We start from the raw sequence: 19,928 nt of genomic DNA, 5'->3' as shown, positions 1-19,928 counted from the left end.
TCTCCTTTGCCCTGTTGATATTAAGGAAGAGGCTATTTGCCTGGCACCAGGCCTCAAGTTCTTCCACATGCTCTCTGTAGGCCGCCTTGTTGTTGGTGATGAGCCCCACTGCTGTCGTGTCTTCTGCAAATTTGATGGTTTGCTTGCTCAGATGTTTGGCCATGCACTTACGTGCGATCAGAGAGTACAGCAATGGGCTCAGCACGCAGCCCTGGTGGTCATCCATGGAGAGCATGATGGGGGAATGTGGAGCGGTTGTGCATCCTATCTGAGCTCTGTTTGTTAGGAAGTCCCACACCCAGTTGCACAGAGGGTTATTTAGACCAAGGGGCAGGAGCTTCTTCACTTAAGGTTTGTGGGACAATGGTGTTGAATGCTGAACTGAAAACCAGATACAGCATTCTGACATAAGTGCCCTTGTTTTCTGGGTGTGTCAGGGCCAGGTACACGGCAGGTATGATGGCATCTGTCGTAAAGCAGTTTTCTTGGTAAGGAGATTGGTGGAAGTCCGATGTGACATGTATATGGAGCTTAGTTAGACTTTGACCACTGAAAGTACACCGAAGGTAAGCCCACATACTTTAAAAAGCTTTTTGGCAGCTTTACAGGTATTGTGAGGGATGCTTAAGGGGCACAGGAGAGGAGAACCTGGACAGAATCCACTTTATGTGTAAAGGTGCCTGTCTGATCTCCTTCGTTACCCAGGTGATACCGGTCAGCTATTGACGACTCTCCTTGCTAACTCACCCTCGACCGATTCCCTTCACCATGGTTTCAGCAAATCATTCATTTGTTGCCTGTTGCCTGCAGAGCCGAAGGCTTTGTGTTTTTATTTGCTCTTCAGCTACAGTCTTTGTGTATGCTCACAGGCCAGATCGATGTCCCATAATAGACCAGATCATATAGATCGGCCAGTATTTACCCTGCCTGACAGCGAGTCCCTTCGATGGCTGCTAATTGGCCGCAAGTACTGTCTTAACCATTAAGTAACGTAAGTAACCATGCACCACAATAGTGGTGTGAGGAAGAGCATCTCCGAATGCACAACACATTGAACCCAGTGTCCAATACCATCACCCCTCCCTAACCCTATGATCTCTCCCATAATTAGTCAGAATGGGATGCCTGTCGGAATTAAGAGTTTAATGTTTTCAAATCAATCTCCAGTGATAATGAATTAAGAAATGACAGTGCTTGTACAGATGTCTACCTCACTTGGTTCACAGTGGGGTAACAATGTTAATCTGAAGATATACCTCAAGGAAATTCTCTTGTGCATAGCCCAAGGGTACTTTCTGCTGCAGAAATGATCTTCCATACATTAATGACTGGGATATGAATGTATGATTAATAAGGCTGCAAATGACATGAATATACAAAGCATTGTCGACTGTGGTACCAAGTCATTGGGTATATTTATAGCAGGAGTTGATAGGTTCTTGATTAGTAAGAGCACGAAGGTGATGGGAAGAAGGCAGGAGAATGGGGTGGCAATGGACAATAAATCTGCCATGCTGGAGTGGTGCAGAAGACCCAATAGGCCCAGTGGCCTAATTCTGCTGCTTTGTCTTGTGGTCTTACACCCAGTGGCCACTTTATTTGTTACCTCCTGTAGCTAATAAAGTTGTCACAGAGTGTATGTCCATTGTTCTTTGCTGCTGTGGATCATCCATTTCAAGGTTCAATATGTTGTGCATTCAGAAATGCTGTTCTGCACCCCACTGTTGTAACCTGTGGTTATTTAAGTTACTGTCTCCTTCCTGTCAGCTTGAATCAGTCTGGCCATTCTCCTCTGACCTCTCTTCGTAACAGGACATTTTTCCCCACAGAACTGCTGCTCACTTGATTCTTTTTTGTTTATCACACCTTTCTCTATAAACTCTAGAGGCTGTTGTATATGCAAATCCCAGGAGATTAGTAGATCCTGAGATCCTCAAACCACCCCATCTGGCACTAATAATCATTCCATGGTCAAAATCACTTAGATCATATTTCTTCCACATTCTAATGTTTGGTCTAAACAACAAATGAACTTCTAGACCATATCTGCATGTTTTTATGTATTGATTTGCTGCCTCGTGTTTGGCTGGTTAGACATTTGCATTAACGTGCTGGAGTACAGGGGTACCTAATAAAGTGGTCACTGAGTGTCTGATCTAAAATTGACGGCATGGTGGATCACATGATAGGTTATCTAATGCTACAGTTATTTGTAGATCAGTTGGAAAGTTGGGCAGAGTGTTGGCAAATTGAAGGGTAGAATTTATTCTCAACAAATATGAAGTGAAATATATTGCAAATTTAAATAGAGGCAAGAGGTAAACTGTGTGTCACCAAAGACTGCTGTTTTGCTTTTGATTAAAGATTTGTGGAACATAATGTATTTTCATTTTCTGTGCTGGGAAGTGGGATTAGCTAGATTCCTCAACAATGACCCAGCAAGTATCGGAAAGCCAATGAGTCTCCCTTTATGCCAAAGCTCCCTTTATGAAACCCTTTCTGATTTTTGCATTTGATTTAGATTATTCACAACTGAAGAAGTCGATAACATTCTGAATACTACATTTTTTGATGTCCTGATGAAGGCCTTAAACACTAATGAAAGAGAAATTCAGAAGGATGTCTTTGTCTTCAAAGCTGGTAAGTGATTATGGTAAAGAACCTGGGTCAAAGACCTTCAACTGTGGGTTTAAACTTAGAACATAGAACACTACAGCACAGTACAGGATCTTCAGCCCACTATGTTCTGCCAACCTTTTAACCTACTCTAAGATCAATCTAACCCTTCCCTTCCACACACCGCTCCTTTTTTCTATCATCCATATGTCTAACTAAGAGTTTTTAAATATCCTTAATGTATCTGCCTCTAACACCACAATGCATACCATGCTCCCACAACGTGTAAAAATAACTACAACTGATATCCCCTTTTACATTTGTCCAATCGGCTCATAATTATGCCCCTGTCACTGGTATTAGCCATTTCTGCTCTGCAAATGGTCTCTAATTAATCACACCGTCTACGCCTTTTATCATCTTGTACACTTCTCTCCAGTTGCCTCTCGTCCTCCTTCACTCCAATGGGAAAAGCCCTAGTTCAGTCCATTTTCCCTCATAAGACACGTTCGTGTGAATCATGGTCTAAGTTCAACAACCCCTTTCCCCAACAAACCCCACCACTTTATCCTGCATAAATCAATGCTTGAAACCTACCTCTTCACTCAAGCTTTATTTTAAACTATCATCGATTTCCTTGAATGCCGATGTTGCTGGCATTTCTTGCCTGTTCCCCATCCCCCTGAAGAATGAGGATAAGCTCCCTTCTCAAGTTGCGGAAGTCCTTCTGGTGAAGCTGCTCCACCACGATGCTGCTGGGGAGAAAATTCCGGAAGTCTGAATCCAACAATAATGGAGGTCAGGAGGTGGCACTGTAGTGTAGTGGCTAGCGTAAAACGTTACTGCACCAGCGATCGGGGTTCAATTCGGCTGCTGTCTAAATGGAGTTTGGTTGTTCTCCCTGTGTCCATGTGTGTTTCCCCTGGATGCTCCAGTTTCCTCTCATGTTCAGAATCAGGTTTATCATCACTGACTTACTATATGTCATTAATTTGTTATCTTGTGCCAGCAGTTCAGTGCAATACATAAAATATGCTATAAATTACAGTAAGAGATGTATATAAAACACAAGTAAGCAGTACAAAAAGACAGCAAAAATAGTTCATCAGCCATTCAGAAATCTGATAGCCGAGGGGAAGAAGCTATTCCAAAGCATACAGATTAGTGTTAGCAATTTATGGGCAAACTACATTGGCACCATAAACGCGGCGAAATTCTTAGACTGTCAGTTGTTGACACAAACAACACATTGCACTGGGTGTTTCGATGTATGTGTGACAACTAAAGCTAATCTTTATCTTTTATCTGAGTCACAGTAGAGCTACTAGGACTTGATGTTTCAATCCCTATGGTAAGTTGGCACTCACGATGTTGGCAGTGGGCTTGGATTGGTGACAAGGAGGGAGAGGAGGTACGTCATTGGGGTCATCGGGTGGGCACCCTCCTTCTTTGACGTTTCATTGATAAGCCCACGACGTCTCCAGAGGGCTCAATGGTAATGTGTTGCGACTGGCTTTATATTTCATGCCATGATGCATTGCGACGGGAAAGGGAGCCAGCAGGTGGTGATAGTTCCCCAGTACCCATCACCATCCTCGTCCTTGGTGTCAGAGGTCCCAGCTTTGGGCAGCATGCCAATGCATCCTTATGGTGCAGGGAACCTTTGGTCTCTTTATGTGGTTTGGTTCCACACTTTGACTGTATGCCTGTGGTGGCCTCAGGATGTGTTATTCTATTCTGGCAATTCCAAGCACTGTAGGAATTCCTTCTTTTGGGTGACATGCCATTCAGAGGTGGAGATGCGTCTCTACCAAAGGAGGTGTAAGGCTTTCCTTCCCTCCGCTAGCCTGCAGCTCACCATTGGGCAAGATGTAGCACCTGCTTAGTGCCCCCCCATGATCAGGATCATGTGAAGCCATTGGAACAGGTGGTAGATTGTCATATGAGCAGCTGGTGCATGTTTGATTTTGAATTTACTTAAATCTTACAACTGTCCCACAACATGAGGGAGTAAAAATCTTTGTGCTATGACTCCGTCACAATGTACAGACATGTGAATTTGTTTGTCTCATGGCTTACAGAAAGAAGCTATTCTGTAGCCTGTTGGTTCTGGCTTTAATGCTGCAGTACCATTTGCCAGACAGAAGCAGCTGTAATGGTTTATGGTTGGGATGACCGATGTCCCTGATGATCTTACAGGCTTTCTTTATGCAACTGCTGCTATAAATTTCCTCAATGGAGGGAAATTCACATCCACAGATGTGCTGGGCTGTTCGTACCTCTCTCTGCAGTGCCCAGCAATCAAGGTTGGTGCAGTTCCTGTACCAGGCAGCCAGTCAGAATGCTCTCAATAGTGCCCCTATAGAAGGTCTTGAGGATTTGGGGACTCATGCCAAACTTCTTCAGTCACCTGAGATGGAAGGGACGTTGTTGTGCTTTTTTTGCCACAGAGCTGGTGTGTACAGTGCAGGTGAGATCTTTGGAGATGTGTATACCGAGGAACCATCACAAGTCATGGTTATGCAACCACTGATGCCAGGCAGACAATCTCTGAAGAGTATTGATAAAGGCCGGGGTCTCCTGTATTGTGCCTTTACAAACCCCAGCCTTTATCAATACTCGTCAGAGATTGTCTTCCAGGCATCAGTGGTCGCATTCAAGAAGGCAATGGCAAACTACTTTGGTCAAAAAATTTGCTAAGAACATTCATGGTCAGAGACCATGATCATATGACAGACAACATGCAACAAAATGAATGAATTAATCATTCAGAGGACTGTCTGCTCTTTCTGAACTTTTGTCTGGAGATCTCTCTCCAGAGCCAATATGAATTCCTCAGCAAATACACATTAGGAATAATGGAGGCACAAGGTATTCTGCAGATGCTGGAAATCTCCAGCAACACACACAAAAGGCTGGAGAAACTCAGCAAGTCTGATAGATCTGATAGAGGGAAATGAACAACCAATGATTCAATGTCTCAGCCTGAAATGCTGACTGTTCATTTCCTTCACAGATGCTGCCTAACTTCTTGAGTTCCTCCAGCATTTTACATGTGTGTTCCATACTTAATGCCTGTTATGCTGCTGCCATTTGGGGCAGCAATGAAGATCCTCCATCTCTGGCAGTCTTCAGGACTTCTTCCATCGTGTCAGTAGCTTCCTCTTGTTTTCACTACTGTCAGTCATGCAAGTCCCGGTGGAAACTCAGGAATATCGTCACACCCAGATGTAGAAGGATGTTTCATTGCCATTTCTGTCACAAATTTTGTTTGACCAATCAGGGTTGTTAGCCCTGAGCTGAATCTCCGAAGCTGGAGGACCGGTGGACCACTCTTAGTCTGGCCTCTACCCTTTGACCTGTTTGGTATGATAGATAGATAGATAGATAGATAGATAGACATACTTTATTGATCCTGAGGGAAACTGGGTTTCGTTACAGTTGCACCAACCAAGAATAGAGTATAAATATAGCAATATAAAACCATAAATAATTAAATAATAATATGCAAATTATGGCAGATGCAAATAAGTCCAGAACCAGCCTATTGGCTCAGGGTATCTGACCCTCCAAGGGAGGAGTTGTAAAGTTTGATGGCCACAGGCAGGAATGACTTCCTATGACGCTCTGTGTTGCATCTCGGTGGAATGAGTCTCTGGCTGAATGTACTCCTGTGCCCAACCAGTACATTGTGTAATGGATGGGAGACATTGTCCAAGATGGCATGCAACTTGGACAGCATCCTCTTTTCAGACACCACTGTGAGAGAGTCCAGTTCCATCCCCACAACATCATTGGCCTTACGAATGAGTTTGTTGATTCTGTTGGTGCCTGCTGCCCCAGCACACAACAGCAAACATGATAGCACTGGCCACCACAGACTCGTAGAACATACTCAGCATCGTCCGACAGATGTTAAAGGACCTCAGTATGAGTGACCCTCCCAAGAGCCAAAGCATAAAGCCCTGACTCCAGCCAACGTAGTTCTCAGGGTCATTGAGGCACAGAAGCTTTCAAACCCTCTTGTGGAATAATTATGTCGCTGTCATGTTATTACATGTTAGGTAAACATCTTTTATTAGAACAACGATAAAGTCCTTTATTGGCTTTTATGTATTTGACTGAGATCATTGAAAGTGCCGGGTTGTGGTAATACCACCCTCCCCCCAACTCCCCCCACAGTTCCACAGTCTCTTGGTCAACAGTTGCCATTCATAATGGCAAGTTTCCCCAACAAGTTTTTCCCTACCTTTCAAGAAAACTCCTCTCTATAATTCCAATTCTAAAGCATGCAAGCTTTTTCATTTCAGATTAGCTGAGACTAGAACTAGAAGTCTTAGGTTTATGATGGAAGGTGAAATCTTTGAGAGAGAATCTTCTTCACTCAGAAGATGGTGAGAATGTGGAACAAGCTGCCGGTGAGAGTGACAGATGTTGGTCCTATTGTAGCATTTAAGAGAAGTGTGGATAAGTACATGGGATGGGGGAGGTGGTGTTGGTGGTGTTTGGAGGGATATAGTCTGGGTGCAGGTGGTTGGGACCAGGTCGAAGTTCAGTTCGACATAGATGGGCCAAATGGCTTGTTTCTCTGATGTGATACTTCATGACTCAATGACTAGTGCTTGCTTATTGTTTTCCAACAGGGGACCCATGCCAACAGCCAAAGCAGTTGACTGTTAATGATCTGGAGCCTTGCACGGACCCAATCGCTTTAAACTATTTTGAGGGAAGCGCAGCTCCCTTTGGGATTATTATTGTGATACTCTGCTGTTTACCACTGGGTCAGTGAACACCTCTCCTCTTCACACTAAACACATTCTACAGTTCAGAGGTTACTTTTAGATTGATAGAACCTGCTTAAGATACACAAGTCAAAAAATCCAGAAGTAATTCATAGAGTCATACAGCATGGAACCAGGCCCGTTGGGACAACCGGCCCATGCTGACCAAGATGTCCCATTTGCCAGTGTTTGGCCCTTACTGCCTGTTATGCTATTGACGTTTAGGGAAGCAATGTAGGCCCTCCAGCTCTGTCTGTCCATACCGTCGGACACAGATAAAGAAGGATTCTTCATTGCTGCTTCCGTAACAATTTTATTTGACCAGTCAGGGTTGTTAGCCCTGAGCTGAACCCCTGAACCTGGAGGACTGGTGGACCACCCTTAGTCTGGCTTCTACCCTTTGACCTGTTTGGCATGGTGACCCGACCAAGAGCCAACGCATAATGGCCTGACTCCAGCCAACATAGCTCTCCAGGTCATTGGGGCACGCAAGCCTCCAAACCCTACGGCAAGGTTGTGATCCTCTTGGAGGAGTGTTTGGCCTATCACCTTCTAATCCTTTCCAATCTATGAAACTGTCCAACTGCCTTTTAAATGTAGGAATGGTATGGTAACATAGTATTTCAAGCAATCACTCTGCCTTGCCAGTGATCACTGATCAGGGTTCGATTCCAGCCACTGTCTGTAAGGAATTTGTTCTCCCCATGAAAGAAGGTGATAACAGTAGTGAATGTAATTATATTGGAGCAATATTTGCAGATCAGGAGACAAAATGTGAGGGAACCAGCTATGGAAGTGAAATATCAATTGCTGCTTAAACAGTAAATCATTTAGATTCATTGACTGAGTAAGTGTGTAGTCGTTTAAACTTGCAACTAAATACTAAAATAAGAAGTTAACTGTTAATTTTATGCATAGAAATGGTTGATGATTGGCATGTTTCTTTGTTTTGAGGGGGAACAGTGTACAGCATGCATATCCACACAGTGGCCACTATTTTAGTTACACTTGTACACCTGTTCACTAATGCAACTATCTAATCAGCCAATCATGTGGCACCCCCAGGCATAAAAGCATGCAGACATGGTCAAGAGATTCAGTTGTTGTTCAAACCAAACACCAGAATAGGGAAGAAATGTGATTTAACTGACTTTGACCGTGGAACGATCGTTGGTGACAGACGGGCTGGTTGGAGTGTCTCAGAAACTGCCGATGCAGGATTTCCATGCCCAACAGTTTCCAGAGTTTACAGAGAATGGTGGGAAAAACAAAAAAAAAACTTCCAGTGAGTGGCAGTTCTGTGGGTGAAAATGCTTTGTTAATGAGAGAGGTCAGAGGAGAATGGCCAGACTGACTAAAGCTGACAAGAAGACAACAGTAACTCAAGTAACCACGTGTTACAACAGTGGTGTGCAGAAGAACATCTCTCAATGCACAACACGTCAAACCATGAAGTAAATGGGCCACGGCAACAGAAGAGCACAAACATACAGTCAGTGGCCCCAGGACGTACCTAATAAAGTGGCCACTGAGTGTATTCTTTAAGTGCATGACACACAACTAGCCTTGTGAAATACTGCTAAATATGGAAGAATTCAGTGTCAGACTGTTTATTTGTCAAAGAATGGTTCAAAGATTTATGAAGACATGCAAATCATGCTTTATTTTCCAGTGTGCCTGGTGCCTGCTTATGCAGTGGCTCTTTACCGTAAAACACAGTTCAAGAAACTGCAAAAAAAGAACAGGCAGGGATCTGTAAGGAAGAAGGCTGAACCCGGTGCAGGATTCAGAGGTAATCCAATCCTTGTTTTTACAGGAGGAAAGTACTTTGATATCGAAAGATTGTGGTCAAAGGAGCTGTGTGCTTTCATTCCCTAACCTTCTTATCAAGTCAATGTCAAGCCCAGACAATTGTGGTTCCCATGAATCGTCTGGGCTTACTTTAAGTACAAATTTTTGAATAGATGTTAGACAATCTCAACCAGACTGAACAGCGCATGAGGAAAATAAGATGAAGAATATGTTGAAATAATATTGAAAAATGCTGCCGGAACTGTTCTATGGACCACAATTGATCTGGCACCTTCCTTTGGAAAAGATAAGAAAGGAGGTAATCAAGGGGAGATGTATATTGAAATGAATTACGAAAGACGGAAACTGGAAACAACACACACACACAAAGCTGGAGGAACTCAGCAGGTCAGGCAGTATCTATGGAAGGAAATTAACAGCTAATGTTTGGACTGAGAGTCTCCTTCAGGGCAGGAAAGATGGAGGGCAGAAGCCAAAGTATAGAGGTGGGGGAAGGGGAAGGAGTACACACTGGCAGGTGATAGGTGAGGCCAGGTGAGGGGGAATGTGGGTTGGGAAGAGGAGGAATGTGAGAAGGTGGGAGGTGCTAGGTGCAAAAGGCAAAGGACTGAAGAAGACGCCAGTAGACCATGGAAGAACGCAAGAGGAATGTGAAGGTGATGGGCTGGATCATCTCATGAGGGTGTCGACTCAACGGCCAATAGATTATTTAGGGGTAATTTTTAGTTGAAGCTCCATAAGTGGGAAGGATGTGGCAATCTTTAATTATTTCCAGAGAAATAGCATGAATAGAACATGGGAGAGAGGATGGTGATGTAGAATGATGTAAACCTAACCATAAACTATGCTTCTCTCAAGGGGAGGTGTCATTTTGGACTAGGGGGTTCACAATGTTTGGCCCTGATGCTTCTTGTATCCAATCCAATCAGGTAAAACTCTCATACCAGACTGTGCCCACCCCCAGCTAAGTCTCATTTTCTCTACCAGGTGCAGGGTAGAAGGATTCAAGCACTAGGTACAGTATAAGGCTTCTAACATTCTGCCAGGCTTGCCACCATAGCTGCTCCACAAGAAAACCACCCAGAGACTTCACTAATGGCGTTCTGATTGCTCACACTCAAAATGTCTGATGATCAGAGCACTGAGCAGCACTTGAAAACATTGATACAGCATGGGGCGAAGGATGTAAAACTGTTCAGTGACACTCACACTGTTTACCCTGAACAGAATACCTTCTTCCTGCACATAATCCATATCCCTCCGTTCCCCACACATTCATGTCTTTATCTAAAGGCCGCTTAAACATCACTGATGTATCTGCTTCCACCACCGCACCTGGCAGCCTGTTTCGGGCTCCTACCACTTTTAGTCCTGCAAGAGGTCCTGATGAAGGGTCTCGGCCTGAAACGTCGACTGTTTACTCTTTTCCATAGATGCTGCCTGGCCTGCTGAGTTCCTCCACCATTTTGTGTGTGTTGCTCAGATTTCCAGCATTTGCAGACTTACTTGTGTTTGTGATTTACCACAGCCTTGTTGTTGGGTTTGGAGGCTTGCGTACCTCAATGACCCAGAGAGCTACGTTGGGTGGAGTCAGGACTTTGTGCTTTGGCTCTTGGTAGGGTCACCCATGCCAAACAAGTCAAAGGGTAGAGGCCAGACTAAGAGTGGTCCACCAGTCCTCCAAGTGCGGGGTTGAATTTAAGGCTAACAATCCTGACAGGTGAAACAACATTGAAGAATCCTTCTGCATCTGAGTGTAACGGTATTCCTGATTCTCCATCCGGGACTCGCATGCTGACAGTAGTGAAAACTGAGAGGAAGCTACTGACATGATGAATGAAGCCCTGAACACTGCCAGAGATGGAGAACCTTCACTGCTGCCCTAAATGCCAGCGTCATAGTGGGCAGTAAATTAAACTAAACAACTGTTTGGGGGAAAAAAACTTGGCCATTCAATCTATATATTTTAATAAAAATTAATTCAAAATAAAGTAATAAAAAAGTAAGCAATCAGTGTTTTGGTGGAATTCAATGCGCCATTTCAAATCAGTTAGAGCATAGAGCTGATCTGCTAGATATAAAATGTGTCCATCCACCATTTTGACAGAACCAGTACACTGCACACAATTGTGTTGACCTGTAATCTGCCCCTTATGGACACAGGGACACGAGCCCACTGACATCACTGCTTTTATTTGAGTCTGGAAGTATTTTATATTGCCTCAGTTGTCTCAAAATTTGACTCAAAACTAATAGACACAAAGGGAATGAAAAATAACTTTGAATATCTTTAGGAAGGATATATTGAAATGGATAGAAGTCCATCATAGACCTATCAGTTTGATAACCAATGGTTAGTTTACAAGAGGTCATTCCTCCATTACAATGCTATTATAGCACCAGTGACCACTGTCTGTAAGGAGTTTGTATGTTCTCCCCATAACTGCTTGGGTTTCCTCTGGGTGCTCTGGTTTCCTCCCACAGTCCAAACACATACGGGTGTTAGTAGATTAATTGGTCACGTAAATGTGGGTGGTCGAGGGCTTTGCCTGGGCCATCTGCCTGTCGCTCCTCTGGGGATGTATTCACCCCAGGTGTCCTTGGAAAGGAGCATGCAGTCACGATGAGTACAGTGGGGGAAGCTTTGAGAACAGCAGGCCCCTGCAGGGAACTGACTGTTTAATGGACAGTAGTAATCATATTTAAATTTGAATTTTTCACTGTCTTGTACAGAGTTGATGTCTGTATTTCGTGTATTTTTGAGTGAATGAATTTTTGTAGTTTTGTAAAAAAAAATTGGGCAGTATGGGCTTGTTGGGTCGGGAGAGGCTGATCTCTTAAAAAATAACCTAAGCTGTTATTCCCTTAAATATAGGTGACTAACTCCACCATCTGTTCCATCCTCTAGTCTCCGAATGGCAAGGACCCAACGAACCACTTCGACCGGTAGACCTTTGCTTCGATTCCAATTATTGCATCAGGGTCCTGGACAGCAAGCACTCCCTGACCCGCATCATTAATCTCACCAAGGACATGCACATTATCACATCTAACAGCGGTCAGAGGGTTTTGCTGCTTAAAGTTCCCAAGGAGTACGACCTAGTGAGTAGCTCTGCTTGTTATCGACTTCCTGCGCCTCGATGTCATTGAAACATCGCAGTTAGCGTAACGTTTTACAGTGCCAGCAATCTGGGTTCAATTCCCGCCGCTGCCTGTAAGGGGTTTGTACGCTCTCCCTGTGACCATGTGGTTTCCTCTGAGAGCTCCAGTTTCCTCCAAATAGATACGAATAAGCAGGTTAATTGGTCAGATGGGTGTAATTGGGCAAGAAGAATCTGTCACCATGCTGTATCTCTAAATAAATAAAGAACTGCAGCACAGAAACAAGCCATTTGGCCCATCTAGTCCATGCCAAAATATTACTCTGCTAGGTCCATCGACTATAGCCTCCATATCCCTCCCATCCAGCTGGTCTGAGCTTGTGTTAATACTCCAGCAGAATCTCCAACTGATCTTCTTAAGCATATCTTTACATCCCTCTATTCCTTCATCTCCTGAGAATTTATCGAGCTTCCCCTGAATGACGTATCTGTTACTCACCACCACAGGTTACTCTGCCGGTCTCCCACATCCCACCACTCTTTGGGTCGAGGTATTTCATTGTGTTTCCTGCTGGATCCATTGACGGCTTCCTTACATTTCCAGGATACAATCGTACCAATGGTTCAGTAGTTCCATTTAATATCAGAGATGTATACAGTACACAACCTGATATTTTTACTTTTTGCAGACCCCCATGAAACAGAAAAAAAACAAAGATGAATGTCAGAAACACCAAAAACCCAAAGCTCCCCTCCCCTCCCACACACAAGCAGCAGAAAAACATCAACTCTCCCCCCTTCCCCCACTTGCCTCAGCAAAAGCACCGACCTCCCTCCTCTCAACATGCAAGCAATAGCAAAGCACCCAGAGAGACCATGGTCTGGAGTTCATCAATATATGACAGTCCATCCCAACACTTCGGTATCTCAGACAGTCCCTCTCTCACCTAGCGAGGGATCCGACTATAGAACCTCCCAAGCTTGCTCCACAGTTCACTAAGATCTTGGCCTGTGCCTCACTTACCTCCCTGTTTCTTATAAGCCTTGAACCTCCATAAACCCATCCATCTCACCCGGAATTACTGACCCACCCTCCAAAGTTCTGCAGAATCGAGAATTCCATAGTTTCACAATTGTCTGGGGCACTCAGCTAACCTCTTACTTTGAAACCATGGCCCATGGTCACAGATTTCTCATCCAATCTGCATTTACCCTGACAAGCTCCCTCATAATCCAGTTGTTTCATTACATCACCTCTTGTTCTTCTAAGCACCAATAAATATAATCTAAGTTCATGGTGTCCAAGAAAGGACCAAGTACTGTACATTGCACCAAATCCGCTGGTGATACAAAGGAAAACAAAAGCGCAGGACAAAGAAGGGACATTTAATTGAAGTGTACAAAATTATGAAAGGAATAGGTAGGGTAAATGCAAGCCTGCTGTTTCTATTGAGATTGGGTGAGACTAGAACTAGGGGTCATGGGTTAAAGGTGAACGGTGAGATATTTAAGGGGAACTTCAGATGGTGTTGGGCACATGGCCAAGTGGTTAAGGTGTTCGTCTAGTGATTTGAAGGTCGCTAGTTCAAGCCTCAGCTGTGGCAGCGTGTTTGTGTCCTTGAAGCACTTAACCACACATTGCTCTAGTGTCTGTGTGAGGAGTGGTGCCCCACGCAGACTTCCAATCTGCACCTTGAAAATGCCCAACACAGACCTCTCATGGTCTGAGTCGACGTTCCCTCCCCCTCCCCTCCTCAGATGGTGTTGAGAGTGTGGAACGAGCTGCCAGCAGAAATTATGATATGCTGGTTTGATTTCAAAAGGTAAGAGAAATTTGGATACAACCATGGATGGGAAGGGTATGGAGGGCTATGGCCCAGGTGTAGATTTGTGGCACCAGGTAGAATAATGGTTCAGTATGGACTAGATGAGCTGAAGGGCTTGTTTCTGTGCTGTAGTGCTCTGTGACTCTATAATTCCAGGTGAGTAGGGATCAGAGTGTTTCCAGTGGGATAGGGATAGGTTCAAGCAATCGATTCACTGTTGTTACATGTGCCAACAGATCATTCCATGCATAGATACACCGAGTGAGTACACAAACGAGGGTGGTACGTGTGGAACAAGCTGCCAGCGGAAGTGGTAGAAGCGGGTTCAATAGTAATATTTAAGAGAAGTTTAGGTAGGTACATGGATGAGAGGAGTATGCAGGGCTATGGTCCGGGTGTGGGTATATGGAATTAGGCAGAAAATCAGGACAGCACAGACTCGGTTGGCCAAATGGCCTGGTTTTGAGCTGTACTGCACCATGACTTTGTGACTATGGTATGATGCAGTCAGTCCTTATTTAGTCAGCACTGATCCACTAGTTATAGATTGTCAACTTGGAAATGACCCATTCAACCCAACTCTCCAATGAGTTGAAAAATGGGAGGACTCCCCTTTTACTCTGTCTCATTGGTACAGCAGAGAGATTCGCAGGTGCTTTATCTAATTGACAGTTTGTTCAGGCCTTGTGGCCTCACAGTGGACAAAGCATTTCTGTGGGACTTACCATTGCAATGCTGACTTCTATTCAGGATCATATCAGAGCCAACTTTTCTCATAAAATTCACACAAGGATGGGTCCACAAAGAAGGACATGTTGAGCAGATAGACAAGCAGCAAGACATTAGTTCTTGTACTGCCTAGCCAATGATCCAAACATCTAGGCTGATACAGCACTACACTAGTCTCTATTAGACAAGAACTAATGTGTGCTTGTTTCTATATAATGTTCTGTGATTTGAACACGGTGACCGAATTTTATTACAAATATTAGAAAATAAATACATATACACCTTATTCCTCAGCTCCATTCCATTACAATTACAGTGAAGAGTCTTGCATCCATTTGATGATATTACACAAGTGAGAGGGAATATTGGTTAATGATGAACATCTAACATAATAGTGTTATCTGTGGCTGTGCTGTTTCTGTCTCTCTCCTGTATTAGGTGCTGTTGTTTGACACAGAGGAGGACCATGACGATTTCATTGAGCAGCTGAGGCAGCAACTCGAGAAGAATAGAGCCCATCTACTCTTGAATGAGACTAGCCAGAGAGTGATCTTCAAAGAAGCAGTCACTAAACAGCAGCGAAGCCAGATTTTGGATACATTTTTCCGGAGGGTATTTGCACAGGTAGGACAGAAATGGCAAACTGAGGTGCTACCCAGTAGTTTAGTCACGCTGGGCGTAATTCATACTAGAGGTGGCTTCTGAAGCAATCCAGGAATCTCACCCACAAAGCCAAGTTAGTGACTACCAATTTAATGACAGAAAATGCCAGCTTTTGGTTGATATCTGTATGCATGAATGGGAAGTTGAATGTATAAGAAAATGCAAAAAAAAGTTTGCCTGATTTCCCAAAGCCACTGCCAGTCCTTTCCCTTTGCTACCAGATCAAAATTCCATGTGGCCTTACCCGAGAAACCTATCCAAGTATCTAGGCCGGTTCAGCAGTGTAGTACTGAGGGAGAACTGAAATTTCAAAGATGCATGCTCTCTGATGAGACATTAAACTGAAGGCACATCTACCCTCTCATGAGACCGTAAGACCATAAAATATAGGAGGAGAATAGGCCATTCAGCAAATTGAGTCTGACATTCAATCATGGCTAATTTCCTGCCTGTAAACCTTAATCATCTTTTCTAATCAACCCATCAAACTCTACCTTAGATACGTCCAATGACTTGGGCTCCATGGTCCTCAATGGCAAAAAATTCCACGGATTCACCACCCTCTGAATCTGAAGAAATTCCTCCTCATCTTGGTTTTAAAGGGATTCTGAGGCTGTGCCCTGGGAACCTAGACTTTCCTACCGATGGAAACATGCTCTCCTCATTCACTCTACCCAGGCCTTTCAGTATCTGGGCAGGTTTCACAGTGATCCAGTTCGTTCTTCCAAACTCCACTGAGTACAGGCTCACAGACGTCAAACACTAGATAAGAGATCCCATGGCTCTACGTAAATAGGGAGATTCTTTCTGTAACTGAAAACATGGCTAAAAGTTAAGTTCACAGGTGAGAACTGATTTGGGACTTTGCTGGCTGCAAATTGGTTGATGGATTTCCAGCTAGGTCAAATAACCAGCCTACACTTCACTGGCAGTAAACTGGGACGACCTGAGTTTTGGAAAGGTGATACATAAATGAAATTTCCTTTGTTTACGCTATAGGTTCTAGACATTAACAGATCAGATGCTGGGGATTTCAATACCGAGATATCGAGGAAGGCAAAGGAGTCACTGAATTGTGAACTAACACGGATAGAGTTTGCTGATGCCCTGGGACTGAAGGACGATTCCATGTTCGTTGAGCAGATGTTCTCTCTAGCAGACAAAGACGGAAATGGTTACTTATCCTTCAGAGAGTTCTTTGATATCTTGATCATATTCATGAAAGGTAAAGAGGAATTATGATGGTAACACTGCTCTTCTTTCCAGCCTTTTCCGTCCCTGCAGATATTTGAGGGCCATGAAATGGTCAAATAAACATCAGTCAGTGCTTTCAGATGGAGACACAAAAGACCACAGATGCTGGAATCTGGAGCAACAAACAATCTATTGGAGGAGCTTAGTGGGTGGGCAACATCAATGGAAGGAAATGAGTTGAAATTGTAATTCAGTACTGAATGGAGATTAGGGTTTCAGTTGATCATAAGGTAGGAGCAGAAATGGGCCATTTGTCCTATTGAACCTGCTCTGCCAATCCACCATGGCTGATTTATTACCCCTTCCAACTCCATTCTCCTGATTTCTCCCTGTAACCTTTGACACCCTTACTAATTAAGAACCCATCAGCTTCCACTTCCAACATACCAAATGACTTGGCCTCACAGCCATCTGTGGTAATGAATTCCACAGATTCACCACTCTCTGACTAAAGAAATTTCTCATCATCACTGTTCTAAAGGGATGTTCTATTCTGAGGTTGTGTCCTCTGGTTCTAGACAGGTCCAGTATTGGAAGCATTCTCTCCACATCCACTTTATCGAGGCCTTTCTATATTCGATAGGTTGTAAGTGAGGACTCTCCCATATTGTTCTAAACTCCAGCGAGTACAGGCCCAGAGCCATCAAACACTCCTCACACATTATCCCTTTCACCCCTGGGATCATTCCAGTGAACAACCTCTGGATCCTCTCCAACGCCTGCACATCCTTTTTTCGATGAGGAATTGATATTTCCCTCCACAGGTGCTGCTTGACCCACATTGTTCCTAAGGAAATTTTTTGTTGCTTTCTGTTGAATTGTGTATAACAAGATTTCTGATACACTGTGCATCAAAGGTCATTCATTCAGGACCACCCCACAAAGCAGATTCCAATAGCTTAATTGTAATTGATTCTCATAAAGATAGGGTGTGAGTACTGAGCTCATTATCAGATATAATTGGAGCTTATGTAGTGATTAGCTTTATTTGTCACGTACATCAAGACATTGAAGCATACAGTGAAATGTGTCATTTTTGTGTCAATGACCATTCCGAGGATTGTGCAGGGGGCAGCCTGCAAGTGTTACCACATTTCGGTACCAACATCGCACACTTATGATTCATTAAATCCCTAAGCATACATCTTTGGAGTATCGGAGGCAACAGGAGTACCTGGAGGAAACCCATACGGTTATAGAGAGAATAGACAAATTCCTCACAGAAAGCAGCAGGAATTTTTTTTTTAGATTATGAGAACACTCAGTCCTCTTTTATTGTCATTTAGAAATGCATACATGCATTAAGAAATGATACAATGTTTCTCCGGTGTGATATCACAGAAAACAAGACAGACCAAAGACTAACACTGACAGAATCACATAATTATAACATATAGTTACAGCAGTGCAAGCAATACCATAATTTGATGAAGAACAGTCCATAGGCACAGTAAAAAAAATAGTCTCAAAGCCCCCGAGTCCCCGATAGCGGCGGCAAAAGGGAGAAACTCCCTGCCATAAACCTCCAGGCACCGTCAACTTGCCGATACCTTGGAAGCAGCTGACCCCAGCCGACCCTGAGTCCATCCATCCAAAAACTCCGAGCTTCCAACAAGCCTCTCCGATACTGCCTCCCGAGCGCCATCCTCTGCCGAGCACCTTCGACCTCTCCCCGGCCACTGAAACACGCAAAGCTGAGGATTTCGAGGCTTTCAGCTCCAGAGATTCTAGTTACCACACAGTAGCAGCGGTAGCAAAGCAGTTACTTCAGAAGTTTTCCAGATGTTCCGCTATGCACTCACGTCTATCTCCATCAAATCAGGATTGTGCACGGTCCCCTACTTGACAGATAACAGATATTCATCACCGGAAAGGCCGCGTGCGCTGCCGTCGCGCCGCTATCTTCTCCAAAGCCGTCGCGCCGCTATCTTCTCCAAAGCCGTCGCGCCGCCGTCTTCTCCAATTAAACGCCGATTGGTGATCATCGGCATAGCAAAGCAGTTGTGCTGACTATCATTAGATGGACAGCACTATCTTGCAGCTCTCTTGTGTGTGAGGACACAGCTTAGCGCATGGGACACCACGTCTGACCAGTCCGTCATATATTGAAATTGACTGAATTCACATTAATAGCATGAAGGCAAGGAGCAGTGCTTGACACATTCTGAGCTTGTGTGTCACTGTTCCCAGTGTAAGGAAGGCAAATGCAATGTTAGCATTCATTTCGAGAGGATTAGAATATAAAAGCAAGGAATAATGTGAGGCTTTATAAGGCATTGGTCAGACCACACTTGGAATATAACGAGCAGTTTGAGACCTCTTATCTGAGAGAGGTTGTGCTGGCATTGGAAAGAGTCCTCAGGAGATTCATGAGAATGATCCCGTGAATGAAAGAGTTAATGTATGAGGAGCATGTGATGTCTCTGGGCCTGTACTCACTGGAGCTCAGTAGGATGAGAGGGTAATCTCATTGAAACCTATCTAATATTGAAAGGCCTTGACAGGGTGAACATGAGGAGAATGTTTCCTATAGTAGGGAAGTCTAGGACCAGAGGGCATAGCCTCAGAATATAGGGACATCCCTTTAGAATAAAGATGAGAAGTAAATTCTTTAGCCAGAGGCTGGTGAATCTGAGGAACTTATTGCTACAGATGGTTGTGAAGGCCAAGTCACTGGGCATTTAAAGAAGAGGTTGATTGGTTTGTGATTAGTAATGGCGTCAATGGTTACAGGGCGAAGGAAGGAGAATGGAGTTGAGGGAGATAATAAAGCCATGATGGAATGGCAGAGCAGGCTCGATGGGCCAAGTGGCCCAATTTTGTTCCTATATCTTTTGGTATTGTGTTTCCTTTAGCACACATACAAGATGTGTAATCATGTGTAAAAGTCCTATGAATAGAAAGCATTTTTTAAAAACTTGTTTGCGATGCGAAGATGAGATGAAACTTTAGCTCTTAATTTAGGAACTTCTAAGTATCTACAATATAAAGTTATAGAATTACTCCATGATATTCTATACACTGCCATCTCCGGTATGGATGTGGTCCAATTGGAAATGGCACTTAATGCAAACCATTTGCTTAGAAAATCTAAAAGTTAATTTGTGAATCACAAGATGCTGCAATGATTTTGATTGTGCAACTAA

General features: G+C 43.8%; 1 protein-coding gene across 1 annotated transcript in view; it reads left to right on the top strand.

Moving 5' to 3' along the window:
- The window catches only part of LOC134358161 (dual oxidase 2-like), a 115,188-nt gene that overhangs the window by 37,158 nt on the left and 58,102 nt on the right, over positions 1 to 19,928 (top strand). The window contains exons 14-19 of the mRNA XM_063070158.1: positions 2,522 to 2,640; positions 7,260 to 7,397; positions 9,070 to 9,189; positions 12,118 to 12,311; positions 15,304 to 15,489; positions 16,528 to 16,753. Coding sequence (XP_062926228.1) covers positions 2,522 to 2,640; positions 7,260 to 7,397; positions 9,070 to 9,189; positions 12,118 to 12,311; positions 15,304 to 15,489; positions 16,528 to 16,753 — 983 coding nt within the window. The remainder of the gene's footprint in view (positions 1 to 2,521; positions 2,641 to 7,259; positions 7,398 to 9,069; positions 9,190 to 12,117; positions 12,312 to 15,303; positions 15,490 to 16,527; positions 16,754 to 19,928) is intronic.

This window comes from Mobula hypostoma, chromosome 18 (assembly GCF_963921235.1).
Source record: "Mobula hypostoma chromosome 18, sMobHyp1.1, whole genome shotgun sequence".
Lineage (NCBI taxonomy): Eukaryota > Metazoa > Chordata > Chondrichthyes > Myliobatiformes > Myliobatidae > Mobula > Mobula hypostoma.
This window is presented reverse-complemented; position numbering and strand designations above follow the sequence as displayed.